The sequence below is a fragment of the Mastigoproctus giganteus genome, chromosome 5, assembly GCF_048544385.1.
Source record: "Mastigoproctus giganteus isolate SK-2022 chromosome 5, ASM4854438v1, whole genome shotgun sequence".
In the NCBI taxonomy this organism is placed as follows: domain Eukaryota; kingdom Metazoa; phylum Arthropoda; class Arachnida; order Uropygi; family Thelyphonidae; genus Mastigoproctus; species Mastigoproctus giganteus.
This window is the reverse complement of record NC_143579.1, coordinates 15,608,931-15,627,881: the sequence shown is the minus strand read 5'-3', so window position 1 is coordinate 15,627,881 and position 18,951 is coordinate 15,608,931. Positions and strand designations below refer to the sequence as shown.

At 37.3% G+C, this 18,951-nt stretch overlaps 1 protein-coding gene across 1 annotated transcript in view; it reads right to left on the bottom strand.

Moving 5' to 3' along the window:
- The window catches only part of Tango6 (transport and golgi organization 6), a 97,606-nt gene that overhangs the window by 41,611 nt on the left and 37,044 nt on the right, over nucleotides 1–18,951 (bottom strand). Inside the window, exon 6 of the mRNA XM_090373866.1 lies at nucleotides 17,939–18,127. Coding sequence (XP_090229992.1) covers nucleotides 17,939–18,127 — 189 coding nt within the window. The remainder of the gene's footprint in view (nucleotides 1–17,938; nucleotides 18,128–18,951) is intronic.

Below are 18,951 nucleotides of genomic sequence, written 5' to 3'. Positions count from 1 at the left end.
TATGAAATATTATATTTATTTGTAATGTAATATATTTGTGTTTTAATAAGAATTTTAAATACAAAAACTTCAGATGGTATTTGAAGAAAATTTCCAATGTTGTGTTAAATTTTCAACCTTCTGAAGATTGCAAATTTAACAAAAAATTATAATGAAAAAGTTGCAGTATGTGTATTATATTGGTAGGCCACATCAGGCTGCAAATTGTTCAGGTGCCTAATCTTCAACATCTGAAGACTAGGCACCTGCAAGGTGATCTGACTGGGTGTTTATGGCTTTGAATGGATTCAGCAAGTTCAATGGTGATAGGATTGCTCCTCTTGCTGAGACTATGCAGGAGTAATGTGTCACAAAACAGTACAACGAACCCTGCTGAATATGGGGCTGCGTAGCTGCAGGCCACTCCAAGTGTCCATGCTAACCACGGTTCACCAGCAACAGAACCTACAATGGGCAAGCAAGCATCGAAACTGGAGGGGACATAAATTCAAACTAATGAAGAATGGTTGCAGATCAGATATGTGCAGAAGTTAGGCTTTAGCCAGCAGGCAGTTGTTTCTAGAGCAAACTTTCACTGTTGTTGTTGTTGTTGTTGTAGAAGTGTATAGCTTAAATAAATACAAGGAAGAACTAGATGAATTATTGGAGAGGACAAACTATTGGTGAGAGTATAGGTCAAATGGGATTTTTTTTTGGCTAATTCTGTGTAAGCTTGCTTTCTTGCATCATCTGCCACTACTAATACTAATTTTGCATTAAAAATAATTTCCTATTCTGTTCTCTTTATCTACTTTTTTTTCATCCTTCTTACTTTTCCATTATTATAGGCTTGGTTGCCTATATACTTTATATGCACATATGTTATTTTATATTCTATTCAAGCTGTTTTTGTAAATTCCATATCCCATTTTTATCTCAACCTCATATCCATCCATATAGTTTTGTCATAATAAATATGGCTTTCCTTCCTGCTTATCTCTCTCTCTCTCTCTCTCTCTCATATATATATACACCGATGAGCCAAAACATTGTGATGTGAGTCGTTATGCAAATTGAAGCAACTTCAGGTGAACTACGGTGTGTGCACGGGTTGGGACACAGTATAAAAAACACCTGATACTGAGCTTCGTTAATCAGTGTTACTCTTGGTCTTCATATGGGAAAGGCAGCGGACTTAAGCGAGTTTGACAAAGGCTAAATTGTAATGGTCAGATGACTGGGTCAGAGCATATCAGAAATGGTACGGCTGGTGGGGTTCTCCGGTCAGCTGTGGTTAGTACCTACTGAAAGTGGTCCGAGGAGGGAAAACCGATGAACTGCCGGCGAGGTGTTGGACGACAATGGCTCATCGATGCTCGAAGTGAGAGATGGCTCTCCCAGATGGTATGTGGCAACAGAAGGGTGACTGTGGTGCAACTCGCCGGTAATTGGAACGCTGGCGACGGGAGTAATGTGTCACAAAACAGTACAACGAACCCTGCTGAATATGGGGTTGCGTAGCTGCAAGCCACTCCAAGTGTCCATACTAACCATGGTTCACCAGTGACAGCACCTACAATGGGCAAGCGAGCATCGAAACTGGACTTGAGTGATTGGAAGAAGGTGGTCTGGTCCAATGAATCACGTTTCCTGTTGCACCACATGGACAGCCGAGTACGTTGTTTACCTGCGGAAGTGATGGCGCCTAGTGCTTATTGTTATTTTTTTGGTTTTTAAAAGCATTAGCAACTAAGGCCATATTGCTCCGGGGATATGTGGTGGTCATTCTCTAACCTTTCCGCATCCTCCGTATATGGTGGTCACGGGCTCGGCCCACAGTCTAATCAAGAAGTGTGTGCTATGCACTGCTGCTCCTGCCCGCCTGGATGCACTGTGGGATGAAAAAAAGCTGGTGGCGGCAGTGTAATGCTTTGGGCGATGTTCTGCTGGGATACCCTGGGTCCAGTCATCCATGTGCCAGGCACTCTGACGTCTACCATCTACCTAAGCATCATTGCTGACCAGGTACACCCTTTCATGGCAATGGTCTTCCCCTCTGGTGTTGCCATCTTTCAGCAGGATAATACGCCATGCCACACCTCCAAATTCCCCAGACATCAATTGTATCGAGCATCTGTGGTTTGCATTGGAACAACAACTCCAATCTGTGGTGTCTCAACCACAGACCCTACAGGAGTTAAAGGATCTGCTGGTTACGTATTGGTAACAGATACAAGTCACATTTAGAAATCTTGTAGAGTCCATGACTTGCCGGGTATGAGCTGTTTTGGCTCATCGGTGTGTATATATATATATATATAACCATACAAATAAATTAGAATTAAAGTTAAAATTAAAAAATAAAATAATGCCAGCAATATGGCAAGACAAGAGCGAAAATAGTCGAAATTAAACTTAAGAATCAAACCAAACAGGGAGGGAAGAGAGAGGTAACAAGAGTAAAAATATTGCAGCAGAAAATCTCTAAGATAATTTAGAACATCTAATTATAAGAATAATTAATAATAATTCATTAAATTTTGAAAGCCAATTAAAACTGGAGTGCTCATATCTGTTCTATTTTTAATTTTCGCTGCATCAGGACCACCGCTATTCAAGTCCTCTGCATTGGTGGTTCGATCTGGGGATCGGGTGACGAAATGATCTTTCGGTCGACTCGCCTTTAGGGCGATTTGTCTAGTGACTGAAATGCAGTGATTCCCTGACCATTATTGGCTTTGTGGTCCTCTGTTGAGATGGGGCATAATGGTCAGTCTATTTTTGGTTTATTTTATTTTACTGTAGTGGTCTGATCTCTGTTGGCGATATTTCACATAAATTTGGACCTGGTGCCCATCACAGGGGGCACCGTTAAATTTCTATTTTAATTGGCTTTCAAAATTTAATGAATTATTTATTATTCTTATAATTAGATGTTCTAAATTATCTTAGAGATTTTCTGCTGCAATATTTTTACTCTTGTAACCTCTCTCTTCCCTCCCTGTTTGGTTTGATTCTTAAGTTTAATTTCGACTATTTCCGCTCTTGTCTTGCCATACTGCTGGCATTATTTTATTTTGAATTTTCATTCTAATTTATTTGTATGGTTATATTTCAAGCATCATGTAGAGGAATATGCTTTTTGCTGCCTCTGATGTTTGCTGTACCATTTTATTTTTATCATGAAAGATTCAGTTTCCAACTATATATATATATATATATAGTTGGAAGAGAGAGAGAGAGAGAGAGAATAAGATAATATTAAAGGCTAAGATTAATATAAAATAATATTATTAATAAGTAACAATAAAGATAAATTGGTACACATGCAACGATTTACCTATATTTGTAAGATAATTAACAAGATAATTTTTAAATATAAGAATATTATAAGAATCTGAGGTTTATTAATCCAGCAACAAAATATATTTGTATACTTTCAAAAATTTACTGATCCATACTAGCACAGATGGGAAATTCCACTCTCTGATAACCCGAGCACTAGCTTTACGTTCTTCATTCATATACTATTCACTTTCCTACAACTAATTTTTTCCTCACTCTGTTATATTAGTTTATACGAGATCAGGAGTGTCTATTTCTATCCTAATTCCTTACCTAATTTTACCTCCTGTTAGCTAAATGCATACATACAACATGTACACAAAATGAGTACAGTAAATCCCTGCTTTATGATATTAATCTGTTCCAGAGACATATATAGTGAAAATATCATAATGTGAACCCAATAACACATTGTTTTTTTGGTAATTTGTTTCTCGGAAGTTGAAATTTCTGGTACAGGCAACCCCCCCCCCCCCGTATAACACGGTACTTCTATAACACGGTTTCGCTCTAACAAAGTTAATGAATTGTGGCAACCTCGCATAATATGGTATTTGTGAGATTTTGTGCAGGGAAAACTCTGCTATTATGTTGGATGTAATTTTTCAACATTTCCATTCTTTTGAAAATCCCTGATTTTGGCTCGCTAATCGTTATGCAAAAATAAAAAAATTATTGGGAAATCCCTGTGTTAGTAGGTCTTTGCTATTGTTTATTTGGGAATTTTTTAGGTGCATCAGCATCTATAGCCATAGTGCACTACCTGTGCTATTGAAGTTATGCTTGTTGAACTGGTAGAAAAATCTAGATTTCAAAGTTTTATTACTATTGGATAACATGCCAGCTTCCAAAAGATTTAAGCCATCTAAACTAGTAGAACTAATGTTCCTACCACCTAGTACAATTTCTTTAATTACATCAAGGTATTATATCCACCTTTGAAACTCATTACATCAGAAAATCGTTTCAATGGATATTGGAAAAATTGATTCTGAATTGAATTGATGGAAAATTGAAGTGATGGAGGCATGGAAACATTTTTCAATTGTGGACTGCATCGGAATCATAGCTTTATCGCTCAAAGAAGTAAAGCTGTCAACATGAAATGTGTGCTGGAAAAATGTATGGCCAGTGTCAGTTCATTCAGGAAATATGATCGAAGTGGGCTTACATTTGTCTCCAACTGGACACAACTGTAAGCCCATCCTATCATAAAGTGAAATAAGTTTGTTATGTTGTTTGTTTGTTATTTTAGTTTTTAGGAGCAACGACTGGTTTTTGCTTGAGTCCTTCCTGAAGTCGCGTAAAAACATAACCTTTTTTTGCTAAACAGAAACGAAAGTCAATTAACACGTGCAACACACAATAAAACTGCTCTTTGTATAAGTACAAAACGGCAACATAGAAATTTTTTTTTGAAAAGAACGCAATGGACACAATACTAAGTTAATGATACGTGAAAATAACACAGAAATACAAATTAAACTAAAATCACCTCATCAGTGGAACAGGATAACGACACGAACTCAAGACCACGAGGCAATTAGCAGCAAAGCAACAAGTAGCAGCTGAGCACCGTACACAGTAGAAACCAGCATTCAAAAGAAAGAATATCAACTAATTTCACATTTAGCACTCCAGTGACGTGTCACGTGCACATGAAACGAAGAGTGGATGCAGTCAGTAGGTGGGGGTCACAACCTGTCAATCACTGCTTTCCCCCGTTCTCACAGCCAATTACAAGGGGGCACCGTATATTGGAATCAGGCCCTTAGAACGGTCATTAGGGCAGCGAACCGGTTGTTAAATTATTTGAATCCCACCACCGATCTATGGTATATTAGACTATCCATACCAGAGCTAGATTTATATATAACTAGTGGGCTGGTTGGGGTCACTACAAACCTGATGCTCCCAAGTAGTACCAAAATTAATTATAAAAAGTAATAATATATAAATAAGTTAAGTACATATATAACCCATGCATGTATAATGTCTAATTGTCATTGTACAATAGCATTAATGTAGCACCTAATATCCTCATTTATGCTCTTTACAAATTTAATATTTAAATCTAATCATCATCAGACAAAAAAAAAATTTTTTTCTTCTCAAATGGAAAATTGTTCTTTCCTCAGTTTAGTCTAAAAAAATCATCAGTGCTTCTAAAACAAATGTTAACCATTTATTTGAAGGAAAAAAAAAAAACAATGGCTAGGTGTACAAAGGCAGTTATGTGTTGTGTCTCTCTTTCTTCTTGCAAATAATGACAAAAGAAATAATGTTCAAAAGAATTACTTTAAAAAAATAAAATAAAAATACTTTAATAATATAAAAATACTTTAAAAAATAAAATAAAGCTGCAATTTCCTGAAATAGAAGTTTAAGAGAGAAAAAGTACACAATAATAAATTCAATGGTGGCGCTGGTGGCACCAGCTGTATGCTAGCTAAATTAGTGCGCTCTTAAAAATTAATAAATAAAGAAGGTTTTCGGGAGTGTTGCTCAAAAAGAAGTTATATTTTAGATAAAATAAGTGTGGGTGAGTGATAGGTTAAGATTTGAGACCTAAACGTGGTTTTATTTTTCGGACTGAACTTTTTAAAATGGTTATCATTGTTATGTTCGGACATAGGAAATTTCAAGGTCATTAAATTTTTAAGGAACTATAATCAATCACTGGGAATTCTTAGTAGAATAGTTGTGCTACATGATAGCTTTGATGTAGAAGTTTTCAGGATACCAAATTGTATTTAAAAATACTCACGTTTTGCTGAGTTATACATTATTGGTATTTTCAAGGTCACAGTAATTTTACCGAGTCAGCCATTTGGATGTTTCCAGGAGATAAAACTACAGCAGTGCCACCTGCTTGGTCAGTGGTGACTAGAAATTAGGCATAAATTGCGTAAAATTATGACATCACGAGGCAGCTTCATCACTGAATAAGAGCTACTCCACTTGGTTCAAACTACCACCTCGACGACTATACACCTGGACCTCACCACAAGACTCTGACAACAATATCGTCAGGAACCAAATTGACTACATCTTAATCAACATCAGATATAAGTCAAGTGTCCTCAAGGCAAAAACTTACCCCGGAGCTGACATATCATCAGACCATAACCCAGTAATAGCAACACTACATCTCAAATTACGAGCAGTCAAGCGCACAAGCACAACAAAAAGAATCGACCAGGAGAAACTGAAGAACACCGCCAACAGACGACAAGTACAGCTTCATCTCAACACTACAATCCGATCGATCGAAGCAGTAACAACAGACGTGCAAGCATTTGGGCGTTCACTCAAACAGTGCATCAATGAAACAGCAGAAACCCTGCTAGGACATCAGGCGTCGAAAAAGAAACAACGGTGGATGACCCAACACATACTAGACCTAATGGATGAACGGAGAATATTCAAAAGAAACAACAACCGGGAAAAATACAAAGAAATACAACAAAAGATCAAACGGGAAATCCGGAAGGCGAAGGAAAAATGGATGGAAGATCAGTGTGCAGAAATCGAAGACCTAATCAAGAAAAATGACAACTATAACCTGCACAAGAAGCTTAAAGAAGCTGGAAACATCTACAAACTGGCTCCTATCCCAAGTTTATATACGGACAACAATCAACCTATACTAAGCAAACAAGCCAAACTCGACACCTGGAAGAGCTATATATACAATCTGTTCGGCACCAACAGAAAACTGGCAGAAACGCAACAACAAACACAGGAAGACAATCTCCACATATTAACATCTGAAGTGGAACATGCCATCCGAATAACAAAGCCAGGCAAGGCCTGTGGACCTGATCAGATTCATGTGGAACTGCTGAAACAACTAGACTACAGCAACATCCAACAACTAACGAAATGGTTCAATCAAATCTACAACAACAACGACATTCCATCCGAATGGCTCCAGTCCATCTTTGTGGCCCTACCAAAAAAGGCTACCAGCCGGAAATGCGAAGACTTCAGGCTGATCAGTCTAATGAGCCAGGTGCTAAAAGTCTTCCTCAAGGTGATTCAGCAAAGGATAAGATGTAAGTGCGAAAGTGCACTAGGAAACACACAGTTCGGATTCTGCAGGGGACTAGGCACCAGAGAAGCAATTTTCTGTTTACAAATATTGCTACAAAGGTGCTATGAACATCAAAAAGACGTGTATATATGTTTTATTGACTACGAGAAAGCCTTCGATTCAGTAGACCACGACCGCCTAATTGACCGACTGAGAAAACTTGGGCTTGAAAACAATGATATCAACTTTATTACAACTCTCTACTGGAATCAAACAGCCCGGCTTCGCTATGACAACGATTTGACAGACCCAATTCCAATAAAAAAAGGTGTCCGGCAAGGCTGTCCATTATCTCCCATTCTTTTTAACATCTATTCGGAAATGATCTTCGACCAAACACTGGCTGACAAGAACATCGGCATAAAAGTTAACGGACACTACATCAATAACTTAAGATATGCCGATGACACAGCACTAATAGCGGATTCAGAACAAGATTTACAGACCATCTTGAACGAAGTGGACATAGAAAGCCAAGCATGGGGGCTACGAATCAACAAAAAGAAAACAAAGGTGATGAAGGTCAGCAGGACTGCAAGCAAAATCACGATTAAACTAAACAACGAAAAATTAGAGCAAATACACCGCTTCAAGTATCTCGGAGTACTCATTGATGACCAGCTGAACCATGAGGCCGAAATCAAAAGCAGAATTGAACAAGCCAGGCAGGCATTCACCAAATGGAGAACCCTCCTCACCGACAGAAGCTTGAACATCATGCTCAAATTACGCACATTGAAATGCTACATCTGGCCAATACTGCTCTACGGTGTAGAAACCTGGACTCTAACATCAGCCACTACAAAAAAGCTCCAGGCCTTCGAAATGTGGCTCTACCGAAGAATGCTGAAAATTCCGTGGACAGCCAAGATAACCAACGCACAGGTCCTGCAGGACATGCACACGGAACGGGACCTGCTCAAAACCATCATCAGCAGGAAATGCAAATACCTAGGTCACATCGCTAGGAACCAACAAAAATATCACCTACTACCACTCATCCTGGAGGGAAAGATCGAAGGCAAGAAAAGCCCAGGCAGACCGAAAATGGCATGGCTAGATAACATCAACACCTGGCTTCACATGACAACAGCACAAATTCTACACGCAGCGCTAGACAGAGAACAATATCAAAACGAAGTCGCAAACGCCATTCGGCAGCATTAAAGAAGAAGAAGAATAAATTCAATATCAGGAAATAAACAAGGGATAAATAAAATGAGAATGGATATTTTGGTGCTTAAATTTGCAATTTTAGCCATTATCAAAGGTCAGTTATCAAATAAAATTCTACATTGTATGGCTGCTGCCATTATTTTCATAAGTGAAAGGTAACAATGTAGCTAAAACAATAACAGCAGGTTCAAATAATTTTAATTGCAGAATAAAATAGAAAATATACATGGCATGATTTACAACATTCTACACTGTTTATATGAGAGACTGTAGGCAACAGAGTTTCAAAAGAGATCCAACATGTGCTTTAAATGTTATTCGTAAACTCAATATGGTCTCCCTCTCCCACAATACAAGCTGTACCCTACATAATAAATTAGAATGAACATTCTGTAGAATAACACTTAATTTCAGCACATGCACACAATCTCCTTTTGAGCTAGTCTGAATTGTCATGGGTGTTTCATACACTTTTGCTGTAACAAAAGAGGTCTGAAATGCTAGAGCAATCTTGATGTTGCTCTAGCATTTCAGCTGCATTCTCTATACAGTAATACCATCTTGCATAAATTGTTTTTGGAAATCATGCTTTCACATGATTTTAAAAAAGTGCATGCAAATAAAGGTCAAGACGTAATACTTCTAATAAATTTTGTTGCACTTTTCACGCAGTTTATGTAGCTCAGCTAACACTGTGATATGTAAATTTCATGATTCCACTGCACTGCATATTCTGGATTTTTCTGCACCAGCACCAATTGAAGGGCTGGTTCATGTCCATATTTGCATAAAATTCTGTTACTGTGAGGTATATGTCATTTCCAGTGGATCAGTAAGAAAGTGGCAATTCAAGGGATAGTGAAATAGACAATCCCCACATTTAAATCAGATGTTGGTTCTTTATTTTATACAGTGTTTTATACTTGCTTTCAAAACTATACTGCTTGTATTAGTTAAACTAATGCTTGATGTACTAATCTTTCCTGTAAACAATGTAGAATGCTGTAAATTATTTTCAGGTATATCTGCTATTTTGTTATAAGATTAAAATTATTTAAATCTGGTGTTATTGTTATTAAGCTTCCATGTGTTGGACCTAGCCTTCTCAAGAAGACTAGGTCTACAGTAATGACAGTGATGATGACCTACAAACGGAAGTGAACTGGTGCTGAAACCGTCACTAAGCAACCTGGAAAAGCTGCAAAGATAATGGAATGTGACAGAGAACCCTACAGAGAATTGTCTGCTCAAAATGCAGGTAGAAGTTGTCACAGCACACACAGGCCCTCAGTACGAAGATTGAGACACATCAGCACCAGTACAGGGCACAAAATGCTGCATGAAATAGGTTACCACAGACGTACAGCCACCAACAAGCCATTAATCAACCCAAATGGAAAGCTGTGTTTTGGAGTGGTGAGTCACAGTATATGATCTATCAATCTGATGGCCACATGGGTGTAGTGGATGCACAGAGAAAGCTACCTACCAGACTGTATCTTTCCAACAATGAAGTCTGGGTGGAGCAAGCAGACTGATGGTCTGGGGTTGGTTTTTTAGTGTTTTGTCTGGGCTATCAGCTATTTTGGACAAAACCAAATGCTGAGGTCCCTAGATGTCCTGGCAATAATGAATTACCTATGTTGCGGCAACATGTTGGGGAAGGCCCCTACCTGAATCAATAACAACACAATGCTCCATGCCATACTGCTTGCACTGTGATTGACTGGTTTGAGAGCATGAGCATCAAAGAGTTGGACTGGCCAGCTCAGAGCCCCAATCTCAATCATACAAAGAACCTCTGGAATGAACTGGATCATTGACTGCACATAAGGAGAGACTCTAAAAACAAAGCTGAACTAGTTACCACTTTGAAGGCTGAATGGTGGAAAGTATCAGAGGGCACTTACAAAAACTGGTGGAGAGTGTTCCATGGGCACTAGAAGCTGTCATAAAGGCTAAAGAAATCAGCACAACTTATTAATTTCTTGTAAATAAAGGTCACATGCAAGTATCTGGATATATATTGGTAAGACAGTGTATATCTAAGTAAGATTCTATAACAATAGGTTTCTTAGAACAATTCATTACAAGTAGCAAATTTTATATTTTACTGTGAAATGAAATGTAATGTTATGTAATATTACATAACATTATGTAACATCACAAGTCAGTAAACGTATTATTATAATGTTAAATAATGAAAATAAAATTTTGTGACATTACAGAATAATGTAAATAATTTTAAACATTATTCCAAACCTGATTAAAGCTGAACTATTAATGGAATTTCATTAAATGTCTGCAGGCAGTTTGTAGAAAAATTTGCTAGAAAGCAGCAATAAGTGCAGCATTTATGCGCGCTTGAATCCCATCATTAAGCTAAACTGCAGAAAAGTTGTGATTCACAATCACAGGAGGCTAAAGTTATGTTTTCGCCAAAACAGAATGTAACTGAACTACAGTGAAGATTTCAGGCTATTTTTAGCATTAGCAAAGGCACATGATGCAAGAAAGCAAGCTTATACAGCATCAGCCGGAAAAAAAAAAACCCTTATTTCACCCATCTGCTAGCTCCAAATGTTTGTCTAGTTCTGCCTTGAATCTATTTAAGCTATCAACTTATACAACAACAGATGGAAGTTTGTTCCAGAAATCAACCACCCGCTGGCTAAAGGCAAACTTCCACACATCCTTCCTACAACTGTCCTTCCTCAATTTGAATTTATGCCCTCTCAGGTGATTATTCTGAGCAAGAGGAAGAATCCCATCAGCATTCAGCATGTTCAAACCATTTAAGGCTTTATACACCTCAATCAGATCACCTTGCAGGTGCAGGTGCCTAGTCTCCAGACATTGTAATTTGCAAAACTGAAGCCTTTCTTCGTAAGAGCAACCCTTTGTTCCATTCACTAATCTTGTTGCCCTTCTCTGTACCTGTTCCAACAGCTCTACATTCTTCTTAAAATTAGGCCTCCAGACCTGTATACAGTACTCAAGGTTGAGTCAGGGTACTGTATACAGTACCCTGACCACTGCCTTATACAAGGGGATAATCACCTCTTTATCCCTGCTAGAAAAATTCCTGTATATCATTGACATGACACCATGAGCTATTCTTGCAGACCATGTGCATTTCTCAGAAAATTTCATATCTGCCTGCAAAATTACCCCAGGTCCTTTTCACTCTCTACCACTGTCAGTGTTTTTTTTTTTTTTTTTTTGATTTGGTAGTTGTTGGCGCATCGGCTTCTGTGGCCATATTGCACCTCCCAAGGTTTTCGCAGTACTTTGATCCAAGCCCGAGGCGGGAATCGAACCCGCGACCTTTGGGTTGCCGGGCAGGTACTTTACCCACTCGGCTAGCCCGGTCGGCTACTGTCAGTGTAATACTGTACTGTCACTATCAGTCTATGTCCACTATATGTCAGTGTTGTACCACACAGTTGATATGTTATTCTGTGGTTACTGCTTCCCATATGTAGTACTTTACATTTGTCAATGTTAAACTTCAGTTGTCAACTCTCAGCCCATCTGCTCAACTTTTCTAGATCCTGTTGAAGCAGCGTACTATCATTAGTGTCATTCACAACCCTGCCAACCTTCGTATTATCTGCAAACTTGGACATTAAGCTTGATATACCATCATCAATATCATTAATAAATACAGAAAACAACAATGGACCCAACACTGAACCCTGGGGACTCCACGAAAACAATGAAGAGCAGTGTCCATTGATTACCACTCACTGTCTTTTCTCACTCAACCATCCCTTTATCCATAGCAGCAATTTGCCTCCAATTTGTGCAGCAGTTTTCCATGTGCACCAGTATCAAAAGCCTTTCAAAAATCCAAATATATGATAAGGTACAAGTTTGTTCTTGTCAGACAGCACCTGGGATTTCTCCCATCTCCGCGTGTGTTCGCTGTATCGAGGACAGTACACTGTCAAGCCAGAGACTTGAAAGTGTGTGGGCCATGTCTGTGCAGTGTGATGTGTTGTGCCCATTGTTTGTCTGGCTTATTGGTTGCCGGGCACCAAGTGAGTGCCCGACATTGCCCATACCTCACCACGTGGAGGCTAGCCTGGTGTGTCCAGTATCACAAGTTTCTCTGGCAGCCAACAAAACTGCCATTTATTCCCTTTTACCATAATTCCTAGTTCACTCAGTGCCCAACCTATTCATTCTATCTTTCATGTTTTTTCATTGTATATTGCATCCCCTTGCTACCAGCTTACTGATATTTTTCATCTAATCTGCTTCCCTGGCTGCCAGTACACCTCTCTCCCCTACATAGTTACTTATTTGGTGTGGGCCCCAGGTTCCTAAACATGGCAGGGTAGTCCTGGAGAGTTTTGTCATGTCAGGTTTCTGTCAGGGCACAGAATACTGCTATCCTAACAGTTTTTAAGTCATCGCCTGGGAGTGGTGAGAAACTTGGGCAATTTTAACTATTGATTATTGTTTAATTGCGGGGGGGGGCTGAATTGACATTCTTTGGACTGTTCTGCGCATTTCAAATACTTTCTGTGTGAAAGATGTAAAGGCTTTATAATTTTCCACTTCTATGATGAACAGATGTTCTTCTCCCCTGGGAAGAGGGCCAATCTGAGCTATTAGCTCTGTTCTCGGGATGTCATATATTATACATTCATATAGAATGTGTCCAAATATATGATATCAAAATTATTCTTTGCATTCAGTTCCTTTGTGACTTTTTTTTTTATGTAAACCCCAAACACGAGAGGTATTAGAACCTATAGTACTTAGTACTATAGATTGAGAGGACGAAAGAAGATATTTGTTGACATTCGACTGGAACTTCTGTAGACTGTAATTTCCAGGAAATACGTATGAAGGAAGGTTGTTCCAGAAAACAGCAGTTGAATGAATAAACGAGGAAGATGAAAAGTTGGTTCTGTGAGTTTGAAGTTGGACAGTAAATGGATGTTGGCTGATGGCTGCACGTGTTCGGATTGTTTTGAAAGAGAGGGCGGGAATTACAAAAGCCAATTGAGAAGAACAGTGCCATTGGAAGTATCTGTAGAAGAGGCATGCAGCAGAAACAGTACGTCTATGAGAAAGCGAGTGGAGAGCCTCTGTTAGAGATGAATCATTAATTAACCTAACTGCCCTCTTCTGAATGGAATCAAGAAGCCTAAGCGAGGTTTTGAGGGCATCACCCCAGATGTGGGAACAATATTCCGTGGTAGGGCGGATTTGCAATTTATACAGAGTGAGCAGCCGTTTGGAAGAAAAGTGACGCCGAGAGCGAAAGAGAAAACCAAGTTTTTTAGATGCAGAGGAAGCAATATTTGTAATGTGCTTGTGCCAAGAGAGATTAGAAGTTAGGGTAATCCCCAAAAGAGATATATCATTTTGCCTAGAAATTGGATTGTCACCAAAGATAAGCATAGGAGTAGAAGAATCCTTTTTTGCAAGATATAAGACAAGACTGAGTTTTAGAAGAGTTGAAATCAACTAAGTTGTGTTTGCCCCAATGGAGAATTACCTGAAGATCGGCATTTAAGGAATTGATAGCAGATTTTCTAGACATTGAAGCTGATTGAGCAGGGCAAGGTTTCTCAAAATGGAAAGTGGAATGCAATGTGCTATCATCGGCAAAACTATGGATAGGATTTCCAGTCAATGGAAGAAGGTCATTAATATACAAGAGGAAAAGAGTGGGGGAAAGAACTGAACCTTGGGGGTACACCGGCATTAGTGGAGAAGTTAGAAGACAGAGAGCCATCTGCCATCACCCTCAGTAAGCAATCAGAGAGAAAACTGGATAACCAATTACTAAAAACAGTTGGCAAACCATAAGATGGAAGCTTGTTTAGAAAACCTTTATGCTAAACACGATTGAAAGCTTTTGAGATTTCAAGAGCAACTACTTGTGTTTCGCCGAACATTTCCATTGAATTAGTTCATAAATGGGTAACATAAACCAGAATATCACCAGTGGATTGACACTGATGGAATCCATACTGGCAATCGTTGATCAGATGGAAGATTTCTAGGTAGTTTAAAATTTGGCGGTTAATTGATTTCTTCATTACTTTAGAAAGAGTAGAAGTAATTGCAATGGGACGATAACTGGATGGGAGGGATTTGTCACCCTTTTTAGGAACTGGCTGGATATGAGCTAGTGAGAGGTGCTTTACCAAGATCATTAATACCTGAGTTGGAAGAAAAATGGGATGCTAGCAGGTCAGCTTTATCCTTGGCTGAAGTGACAACAGAACCATCTGATTTGGACAGAAGTGGGAGCAGAGATGGACAAAAGTTGCGGCCAATAGCTTTGGCAAGAGACCAGAATGCTCGGCTACCATTACGGCAAGAAGCAAGTTTTCTACTCTTAGCATGTTCAAACTCTAGTTTAGACTGATTAATAACTGCTTTATAATTGTTGTGAGTTTTGGTGTAGGCAGAAAATGAAACTGAAGAATTAGAAACAAGCCAATTACGATATGCAACATTCTTCTCTTGAACAGCCTTAGCAAATTTATTGGAAAACCAAGGTTTAGATAAAGGATGAGATTTTAAAGTGGAATGTGGGATAAAGGATTCCATTCCTGCAAGAATAATTTCTCTGACATGATCTGAGCAAACGTTGACATCAGAAGTTTTGAAACAGTAATCTGACCAAGGAAAAGAAATCTCGCAGGTCATCCCATTTTGCATTCTTGTAATGCCAATCAACACGATGTTGGAAATAGCCATGAGCTAAAGGATTCATTGGAGAAGAGACAATCACCAAGTTGTGATCTGAAGTGCCTAAAGGATCACTCACTTTGACTGTGTACTTAGAATGGTTGTTTGTGAGAAAAAGATCAAGCGTTGGCTGCATGGTTAGGATTGTCCGATATTCTTGTAAGTAAATGAACAATCTGTGCAAGTTCATTAGTAATTGCAAAAACCTCAGCATCTCGACCAGTTGGGTTGGTGTGACTAGAAAACGGAAGCCAGCTGGAGTTGTGAACATTAACATCACCAAGAAAAATTACCTCACTGTTAGGAAAGTTGGACTGGAGAAAGTCAAGTTGCAAAGAGAGGAAGTCAAAGAGCTCAAAGTGATTAGTGGAGTTGGGAGAAAGGTACAGACAACAGACGAATTTGACACAATGAGGTAGAGAGAGATTTTAAGCCAGAGAAGATCGAAGAGAGGACATTTGAAATTGCCAAGTCTGAGATTCTGTCAGAAAAAGTGCATGGGGTTTGGCAGACTGCAAGTGGAAATGGACATCATTGAGATTAAAATTGAGACCACGTATATTTGTGAAACGAATTAGGAAGTGTTTGTGAGGTTTGGATCTTTTCGCAGACAAGCTTGCTCTATTAGTTTGACAATTCATGGTGTATTCAATAGTAAGAAGAAGTGGTTGGGACATGCTGTATGAAGTAATGAAATTTTTTGATATGGTGTACACATGGTAAGAATATACCCAGATCCTTGACATAACATGGCCTCAACAAATATAGCAGCTCCTCATGAACTTGTAATATCTCAGTGTTCTATAAAAAAAATGCTTCCAGTGGGTTTGAAAATATTCTCATGCAAGATTGCGGCATTACATAAAATTTCTAAAAATGATATGCAGAGAAGACTTCAATTTGCTGCATAAGCAGAAGGGGTAAATACTGTATTAAATAAAAGCTTGTTTTCAGATGAAACATGTTCATTTGGATGGGGCTGTAAATATGTAGAATATACAGTTCTGTTGCCCTGAACCTTCCCACCAGCTATCTTTTGCTTAGAGCCTCCCCTAAACCTCTCAACCAGTATCACGTAATGTACAGCCAATGCCGTGTTCAATTTTTTGCACATTGTTTTTGGTCCTCACACAGTGCCATACTAATTACCCTGATCATCGCCACTGTGGTTATTTTTAGCCACTTCTGAAACCAGACTGGAACAATGTAATGTTTTCATGTAGAGTTTTAAAAAAAAATTGTTCTGCAAGAAATCTGCTACATTCATGGACTCAAGAGCCATATTTGTTCAGATGCACTGTGAAACTGACAAACACATGCATCACTGTATCAATACAAACATTGATGTATACCTTCAGGAACTTGTTTATAAAAATGTAAGACATCGAACACATGATAAAATAAGACCCTTTACCAAGAATCTGTGTATGAAATTTCTTAACATCTATAACAATGAATAAATTAGGTCCTTAAGAAACAGTTAAACATGTCAACATGTTGTGCACCACCCTATGTTTGTTCCTTTTTGATCTTGCTTCCACATTTTCTCCCTTTAAAGTGCAAATCTTGGCAACAAGTTTTTTCACTAAGTTAAAGACAATATATGAGTTGTACTTTGCCAGATTTTCACTGCAGTCCTTAAACCAATTATGATGAAAGTTAGCCAGTGACTTCAGTCATTAAATTTCTCCACCATTCAATCTCATTTTATGTTATATATATAAAACTGGGGTACCATCTCTTAGAAAAACGAAATTAGTCTTCTGAGGTAGCAAGGCAAAGGTCAAACACAACTCATTTCTTTTTGTTTTATTACCATTAAAAGGATCTTATATAGAATACCATAGTTAAGTATGGCATTCATTCTGTATAGCAGCCCCCCTTAACATTTGGTATGATATTCTGTATGCAATTAGTTTAAGTGCAAATTTCAAGCTTCCATTAAAATTTCTCTTCCTTTTCCTTGATCCTTCATTCATTTTCTTTAAATTGTGAAAACAAGCAAGGCAGTACTTCAAATAATAAAAATAAATTTGAAAAAAATTAAAATGATGATACATTTGATAGAAATTTCAAACAACAGATCTCAAGAAGATAAACAGCTGCTTTGATGAAACAATGTAATGAATATAAAAATATCTGTACTGTACTGGTTGCTTAGTAAAAAAGAAATAATCTAAGCACAGGGTGCATAAAGTATAATGAAAACTTTATCCCAAGTACTTCCCTAATTGATATAAGCAATATTGCAAATTTCCAGGAATGCTGACCATCTGTTGAGAGCTCATATTTTGTGTGGGAATAAAAAAAAAAAAAAAAAAAACTATTTAAGAGAATAATTTTACATTGAAAACTGTTGTTTAAAGGACTAATGTTGTTAACAATATACAATTTTTTATAAAGTTTTTGATTTATATAATTTACATTTATTATATTTAAATTTTTATTTTAAAAATTTTTATTTTTATATTTTAAATATTTTAATAAAATATTTAATTGATATTTTAAATAATAAAAATCATTCCTAAAATTATATGTCAGATAAATAAGGGAATTAAAAATAAGCTAATTAAAGGAAAAAATTAGCAACAATTTAATTAAAATAACAGTGCTGTATCTTACCAATAAAACTTCAAAAGCTTGAGATCGGTCTTGAAGCAGCAAATCTGGCATAACATCTGAAAATCTCTGAAGAAGAGTTATCAAAAGAAAGTGCTGCTTTATATGTGAGAGATGAACTTCAACTAGTGGTTCCAAAACTTTTGACTCCATAACATCATTGCTTAAATCTTTATATAAATTTGTTATCCTCTGATTTAAAATAAAAATAATAATAAAAAAAAGTGGTAATGAAGCGGTGCAATTCTGCCAAATTTACATCATTATAATCTGTTATAAAACCTTCTTTCAATAATACTAAATGGCATTATTTTTTATTTTTTATTATTTTAAATGATGATCCCAAAAACATGAGGTATTAAATTTGAATCAAAAGTTGAACTGAAATAGGCAAATATTTTGGAATTACATTCAAAGTATTATAACTGCAGTAATGGCAGCCATTAGCATTAACCACACAGTGTAATTCAATTTGAATGAAAAGATTAACTGATATTTAATTCAACTTGTAATTAACCTAAAATGCACAAAAGGTAGTTAACTTGCATTACACAGAAAGAAGTTTTAATATATATCCATTATCTATATTAATTTTTAGTATTTAGTCACTAAACTACAAACTATAAATCCTTATAATTTCAAGTAACATACACACGAGCTATACATTTGTCACATAGTCAACCAGCATCAAGAAATTGTGAAAATGGTTGTGGCAAAAAGAATAAATAAATGAAGTAGAAAGTTGGCAGTGGATCTCTAGATAAGTTTTATAACTGTTTCATTTGTAATAGGCAGTTTGGATAAGGTGTAAATTTATGGTGTTCTGTATGTTTCAAGTAGTGAATTTTAAAGACTTTAGAAGTACAGAAAGGAAACCAAGCAAATAAGTCATTACATTTATTGCATACAAATAAAATAATAACTCTCAAGGAAGATCTGCTGTTGTACAAAGCAGCTTTACAACTTTATAAAAAACTATACAAACTATTTGATGGGATGGACAGGTGATATGGGCT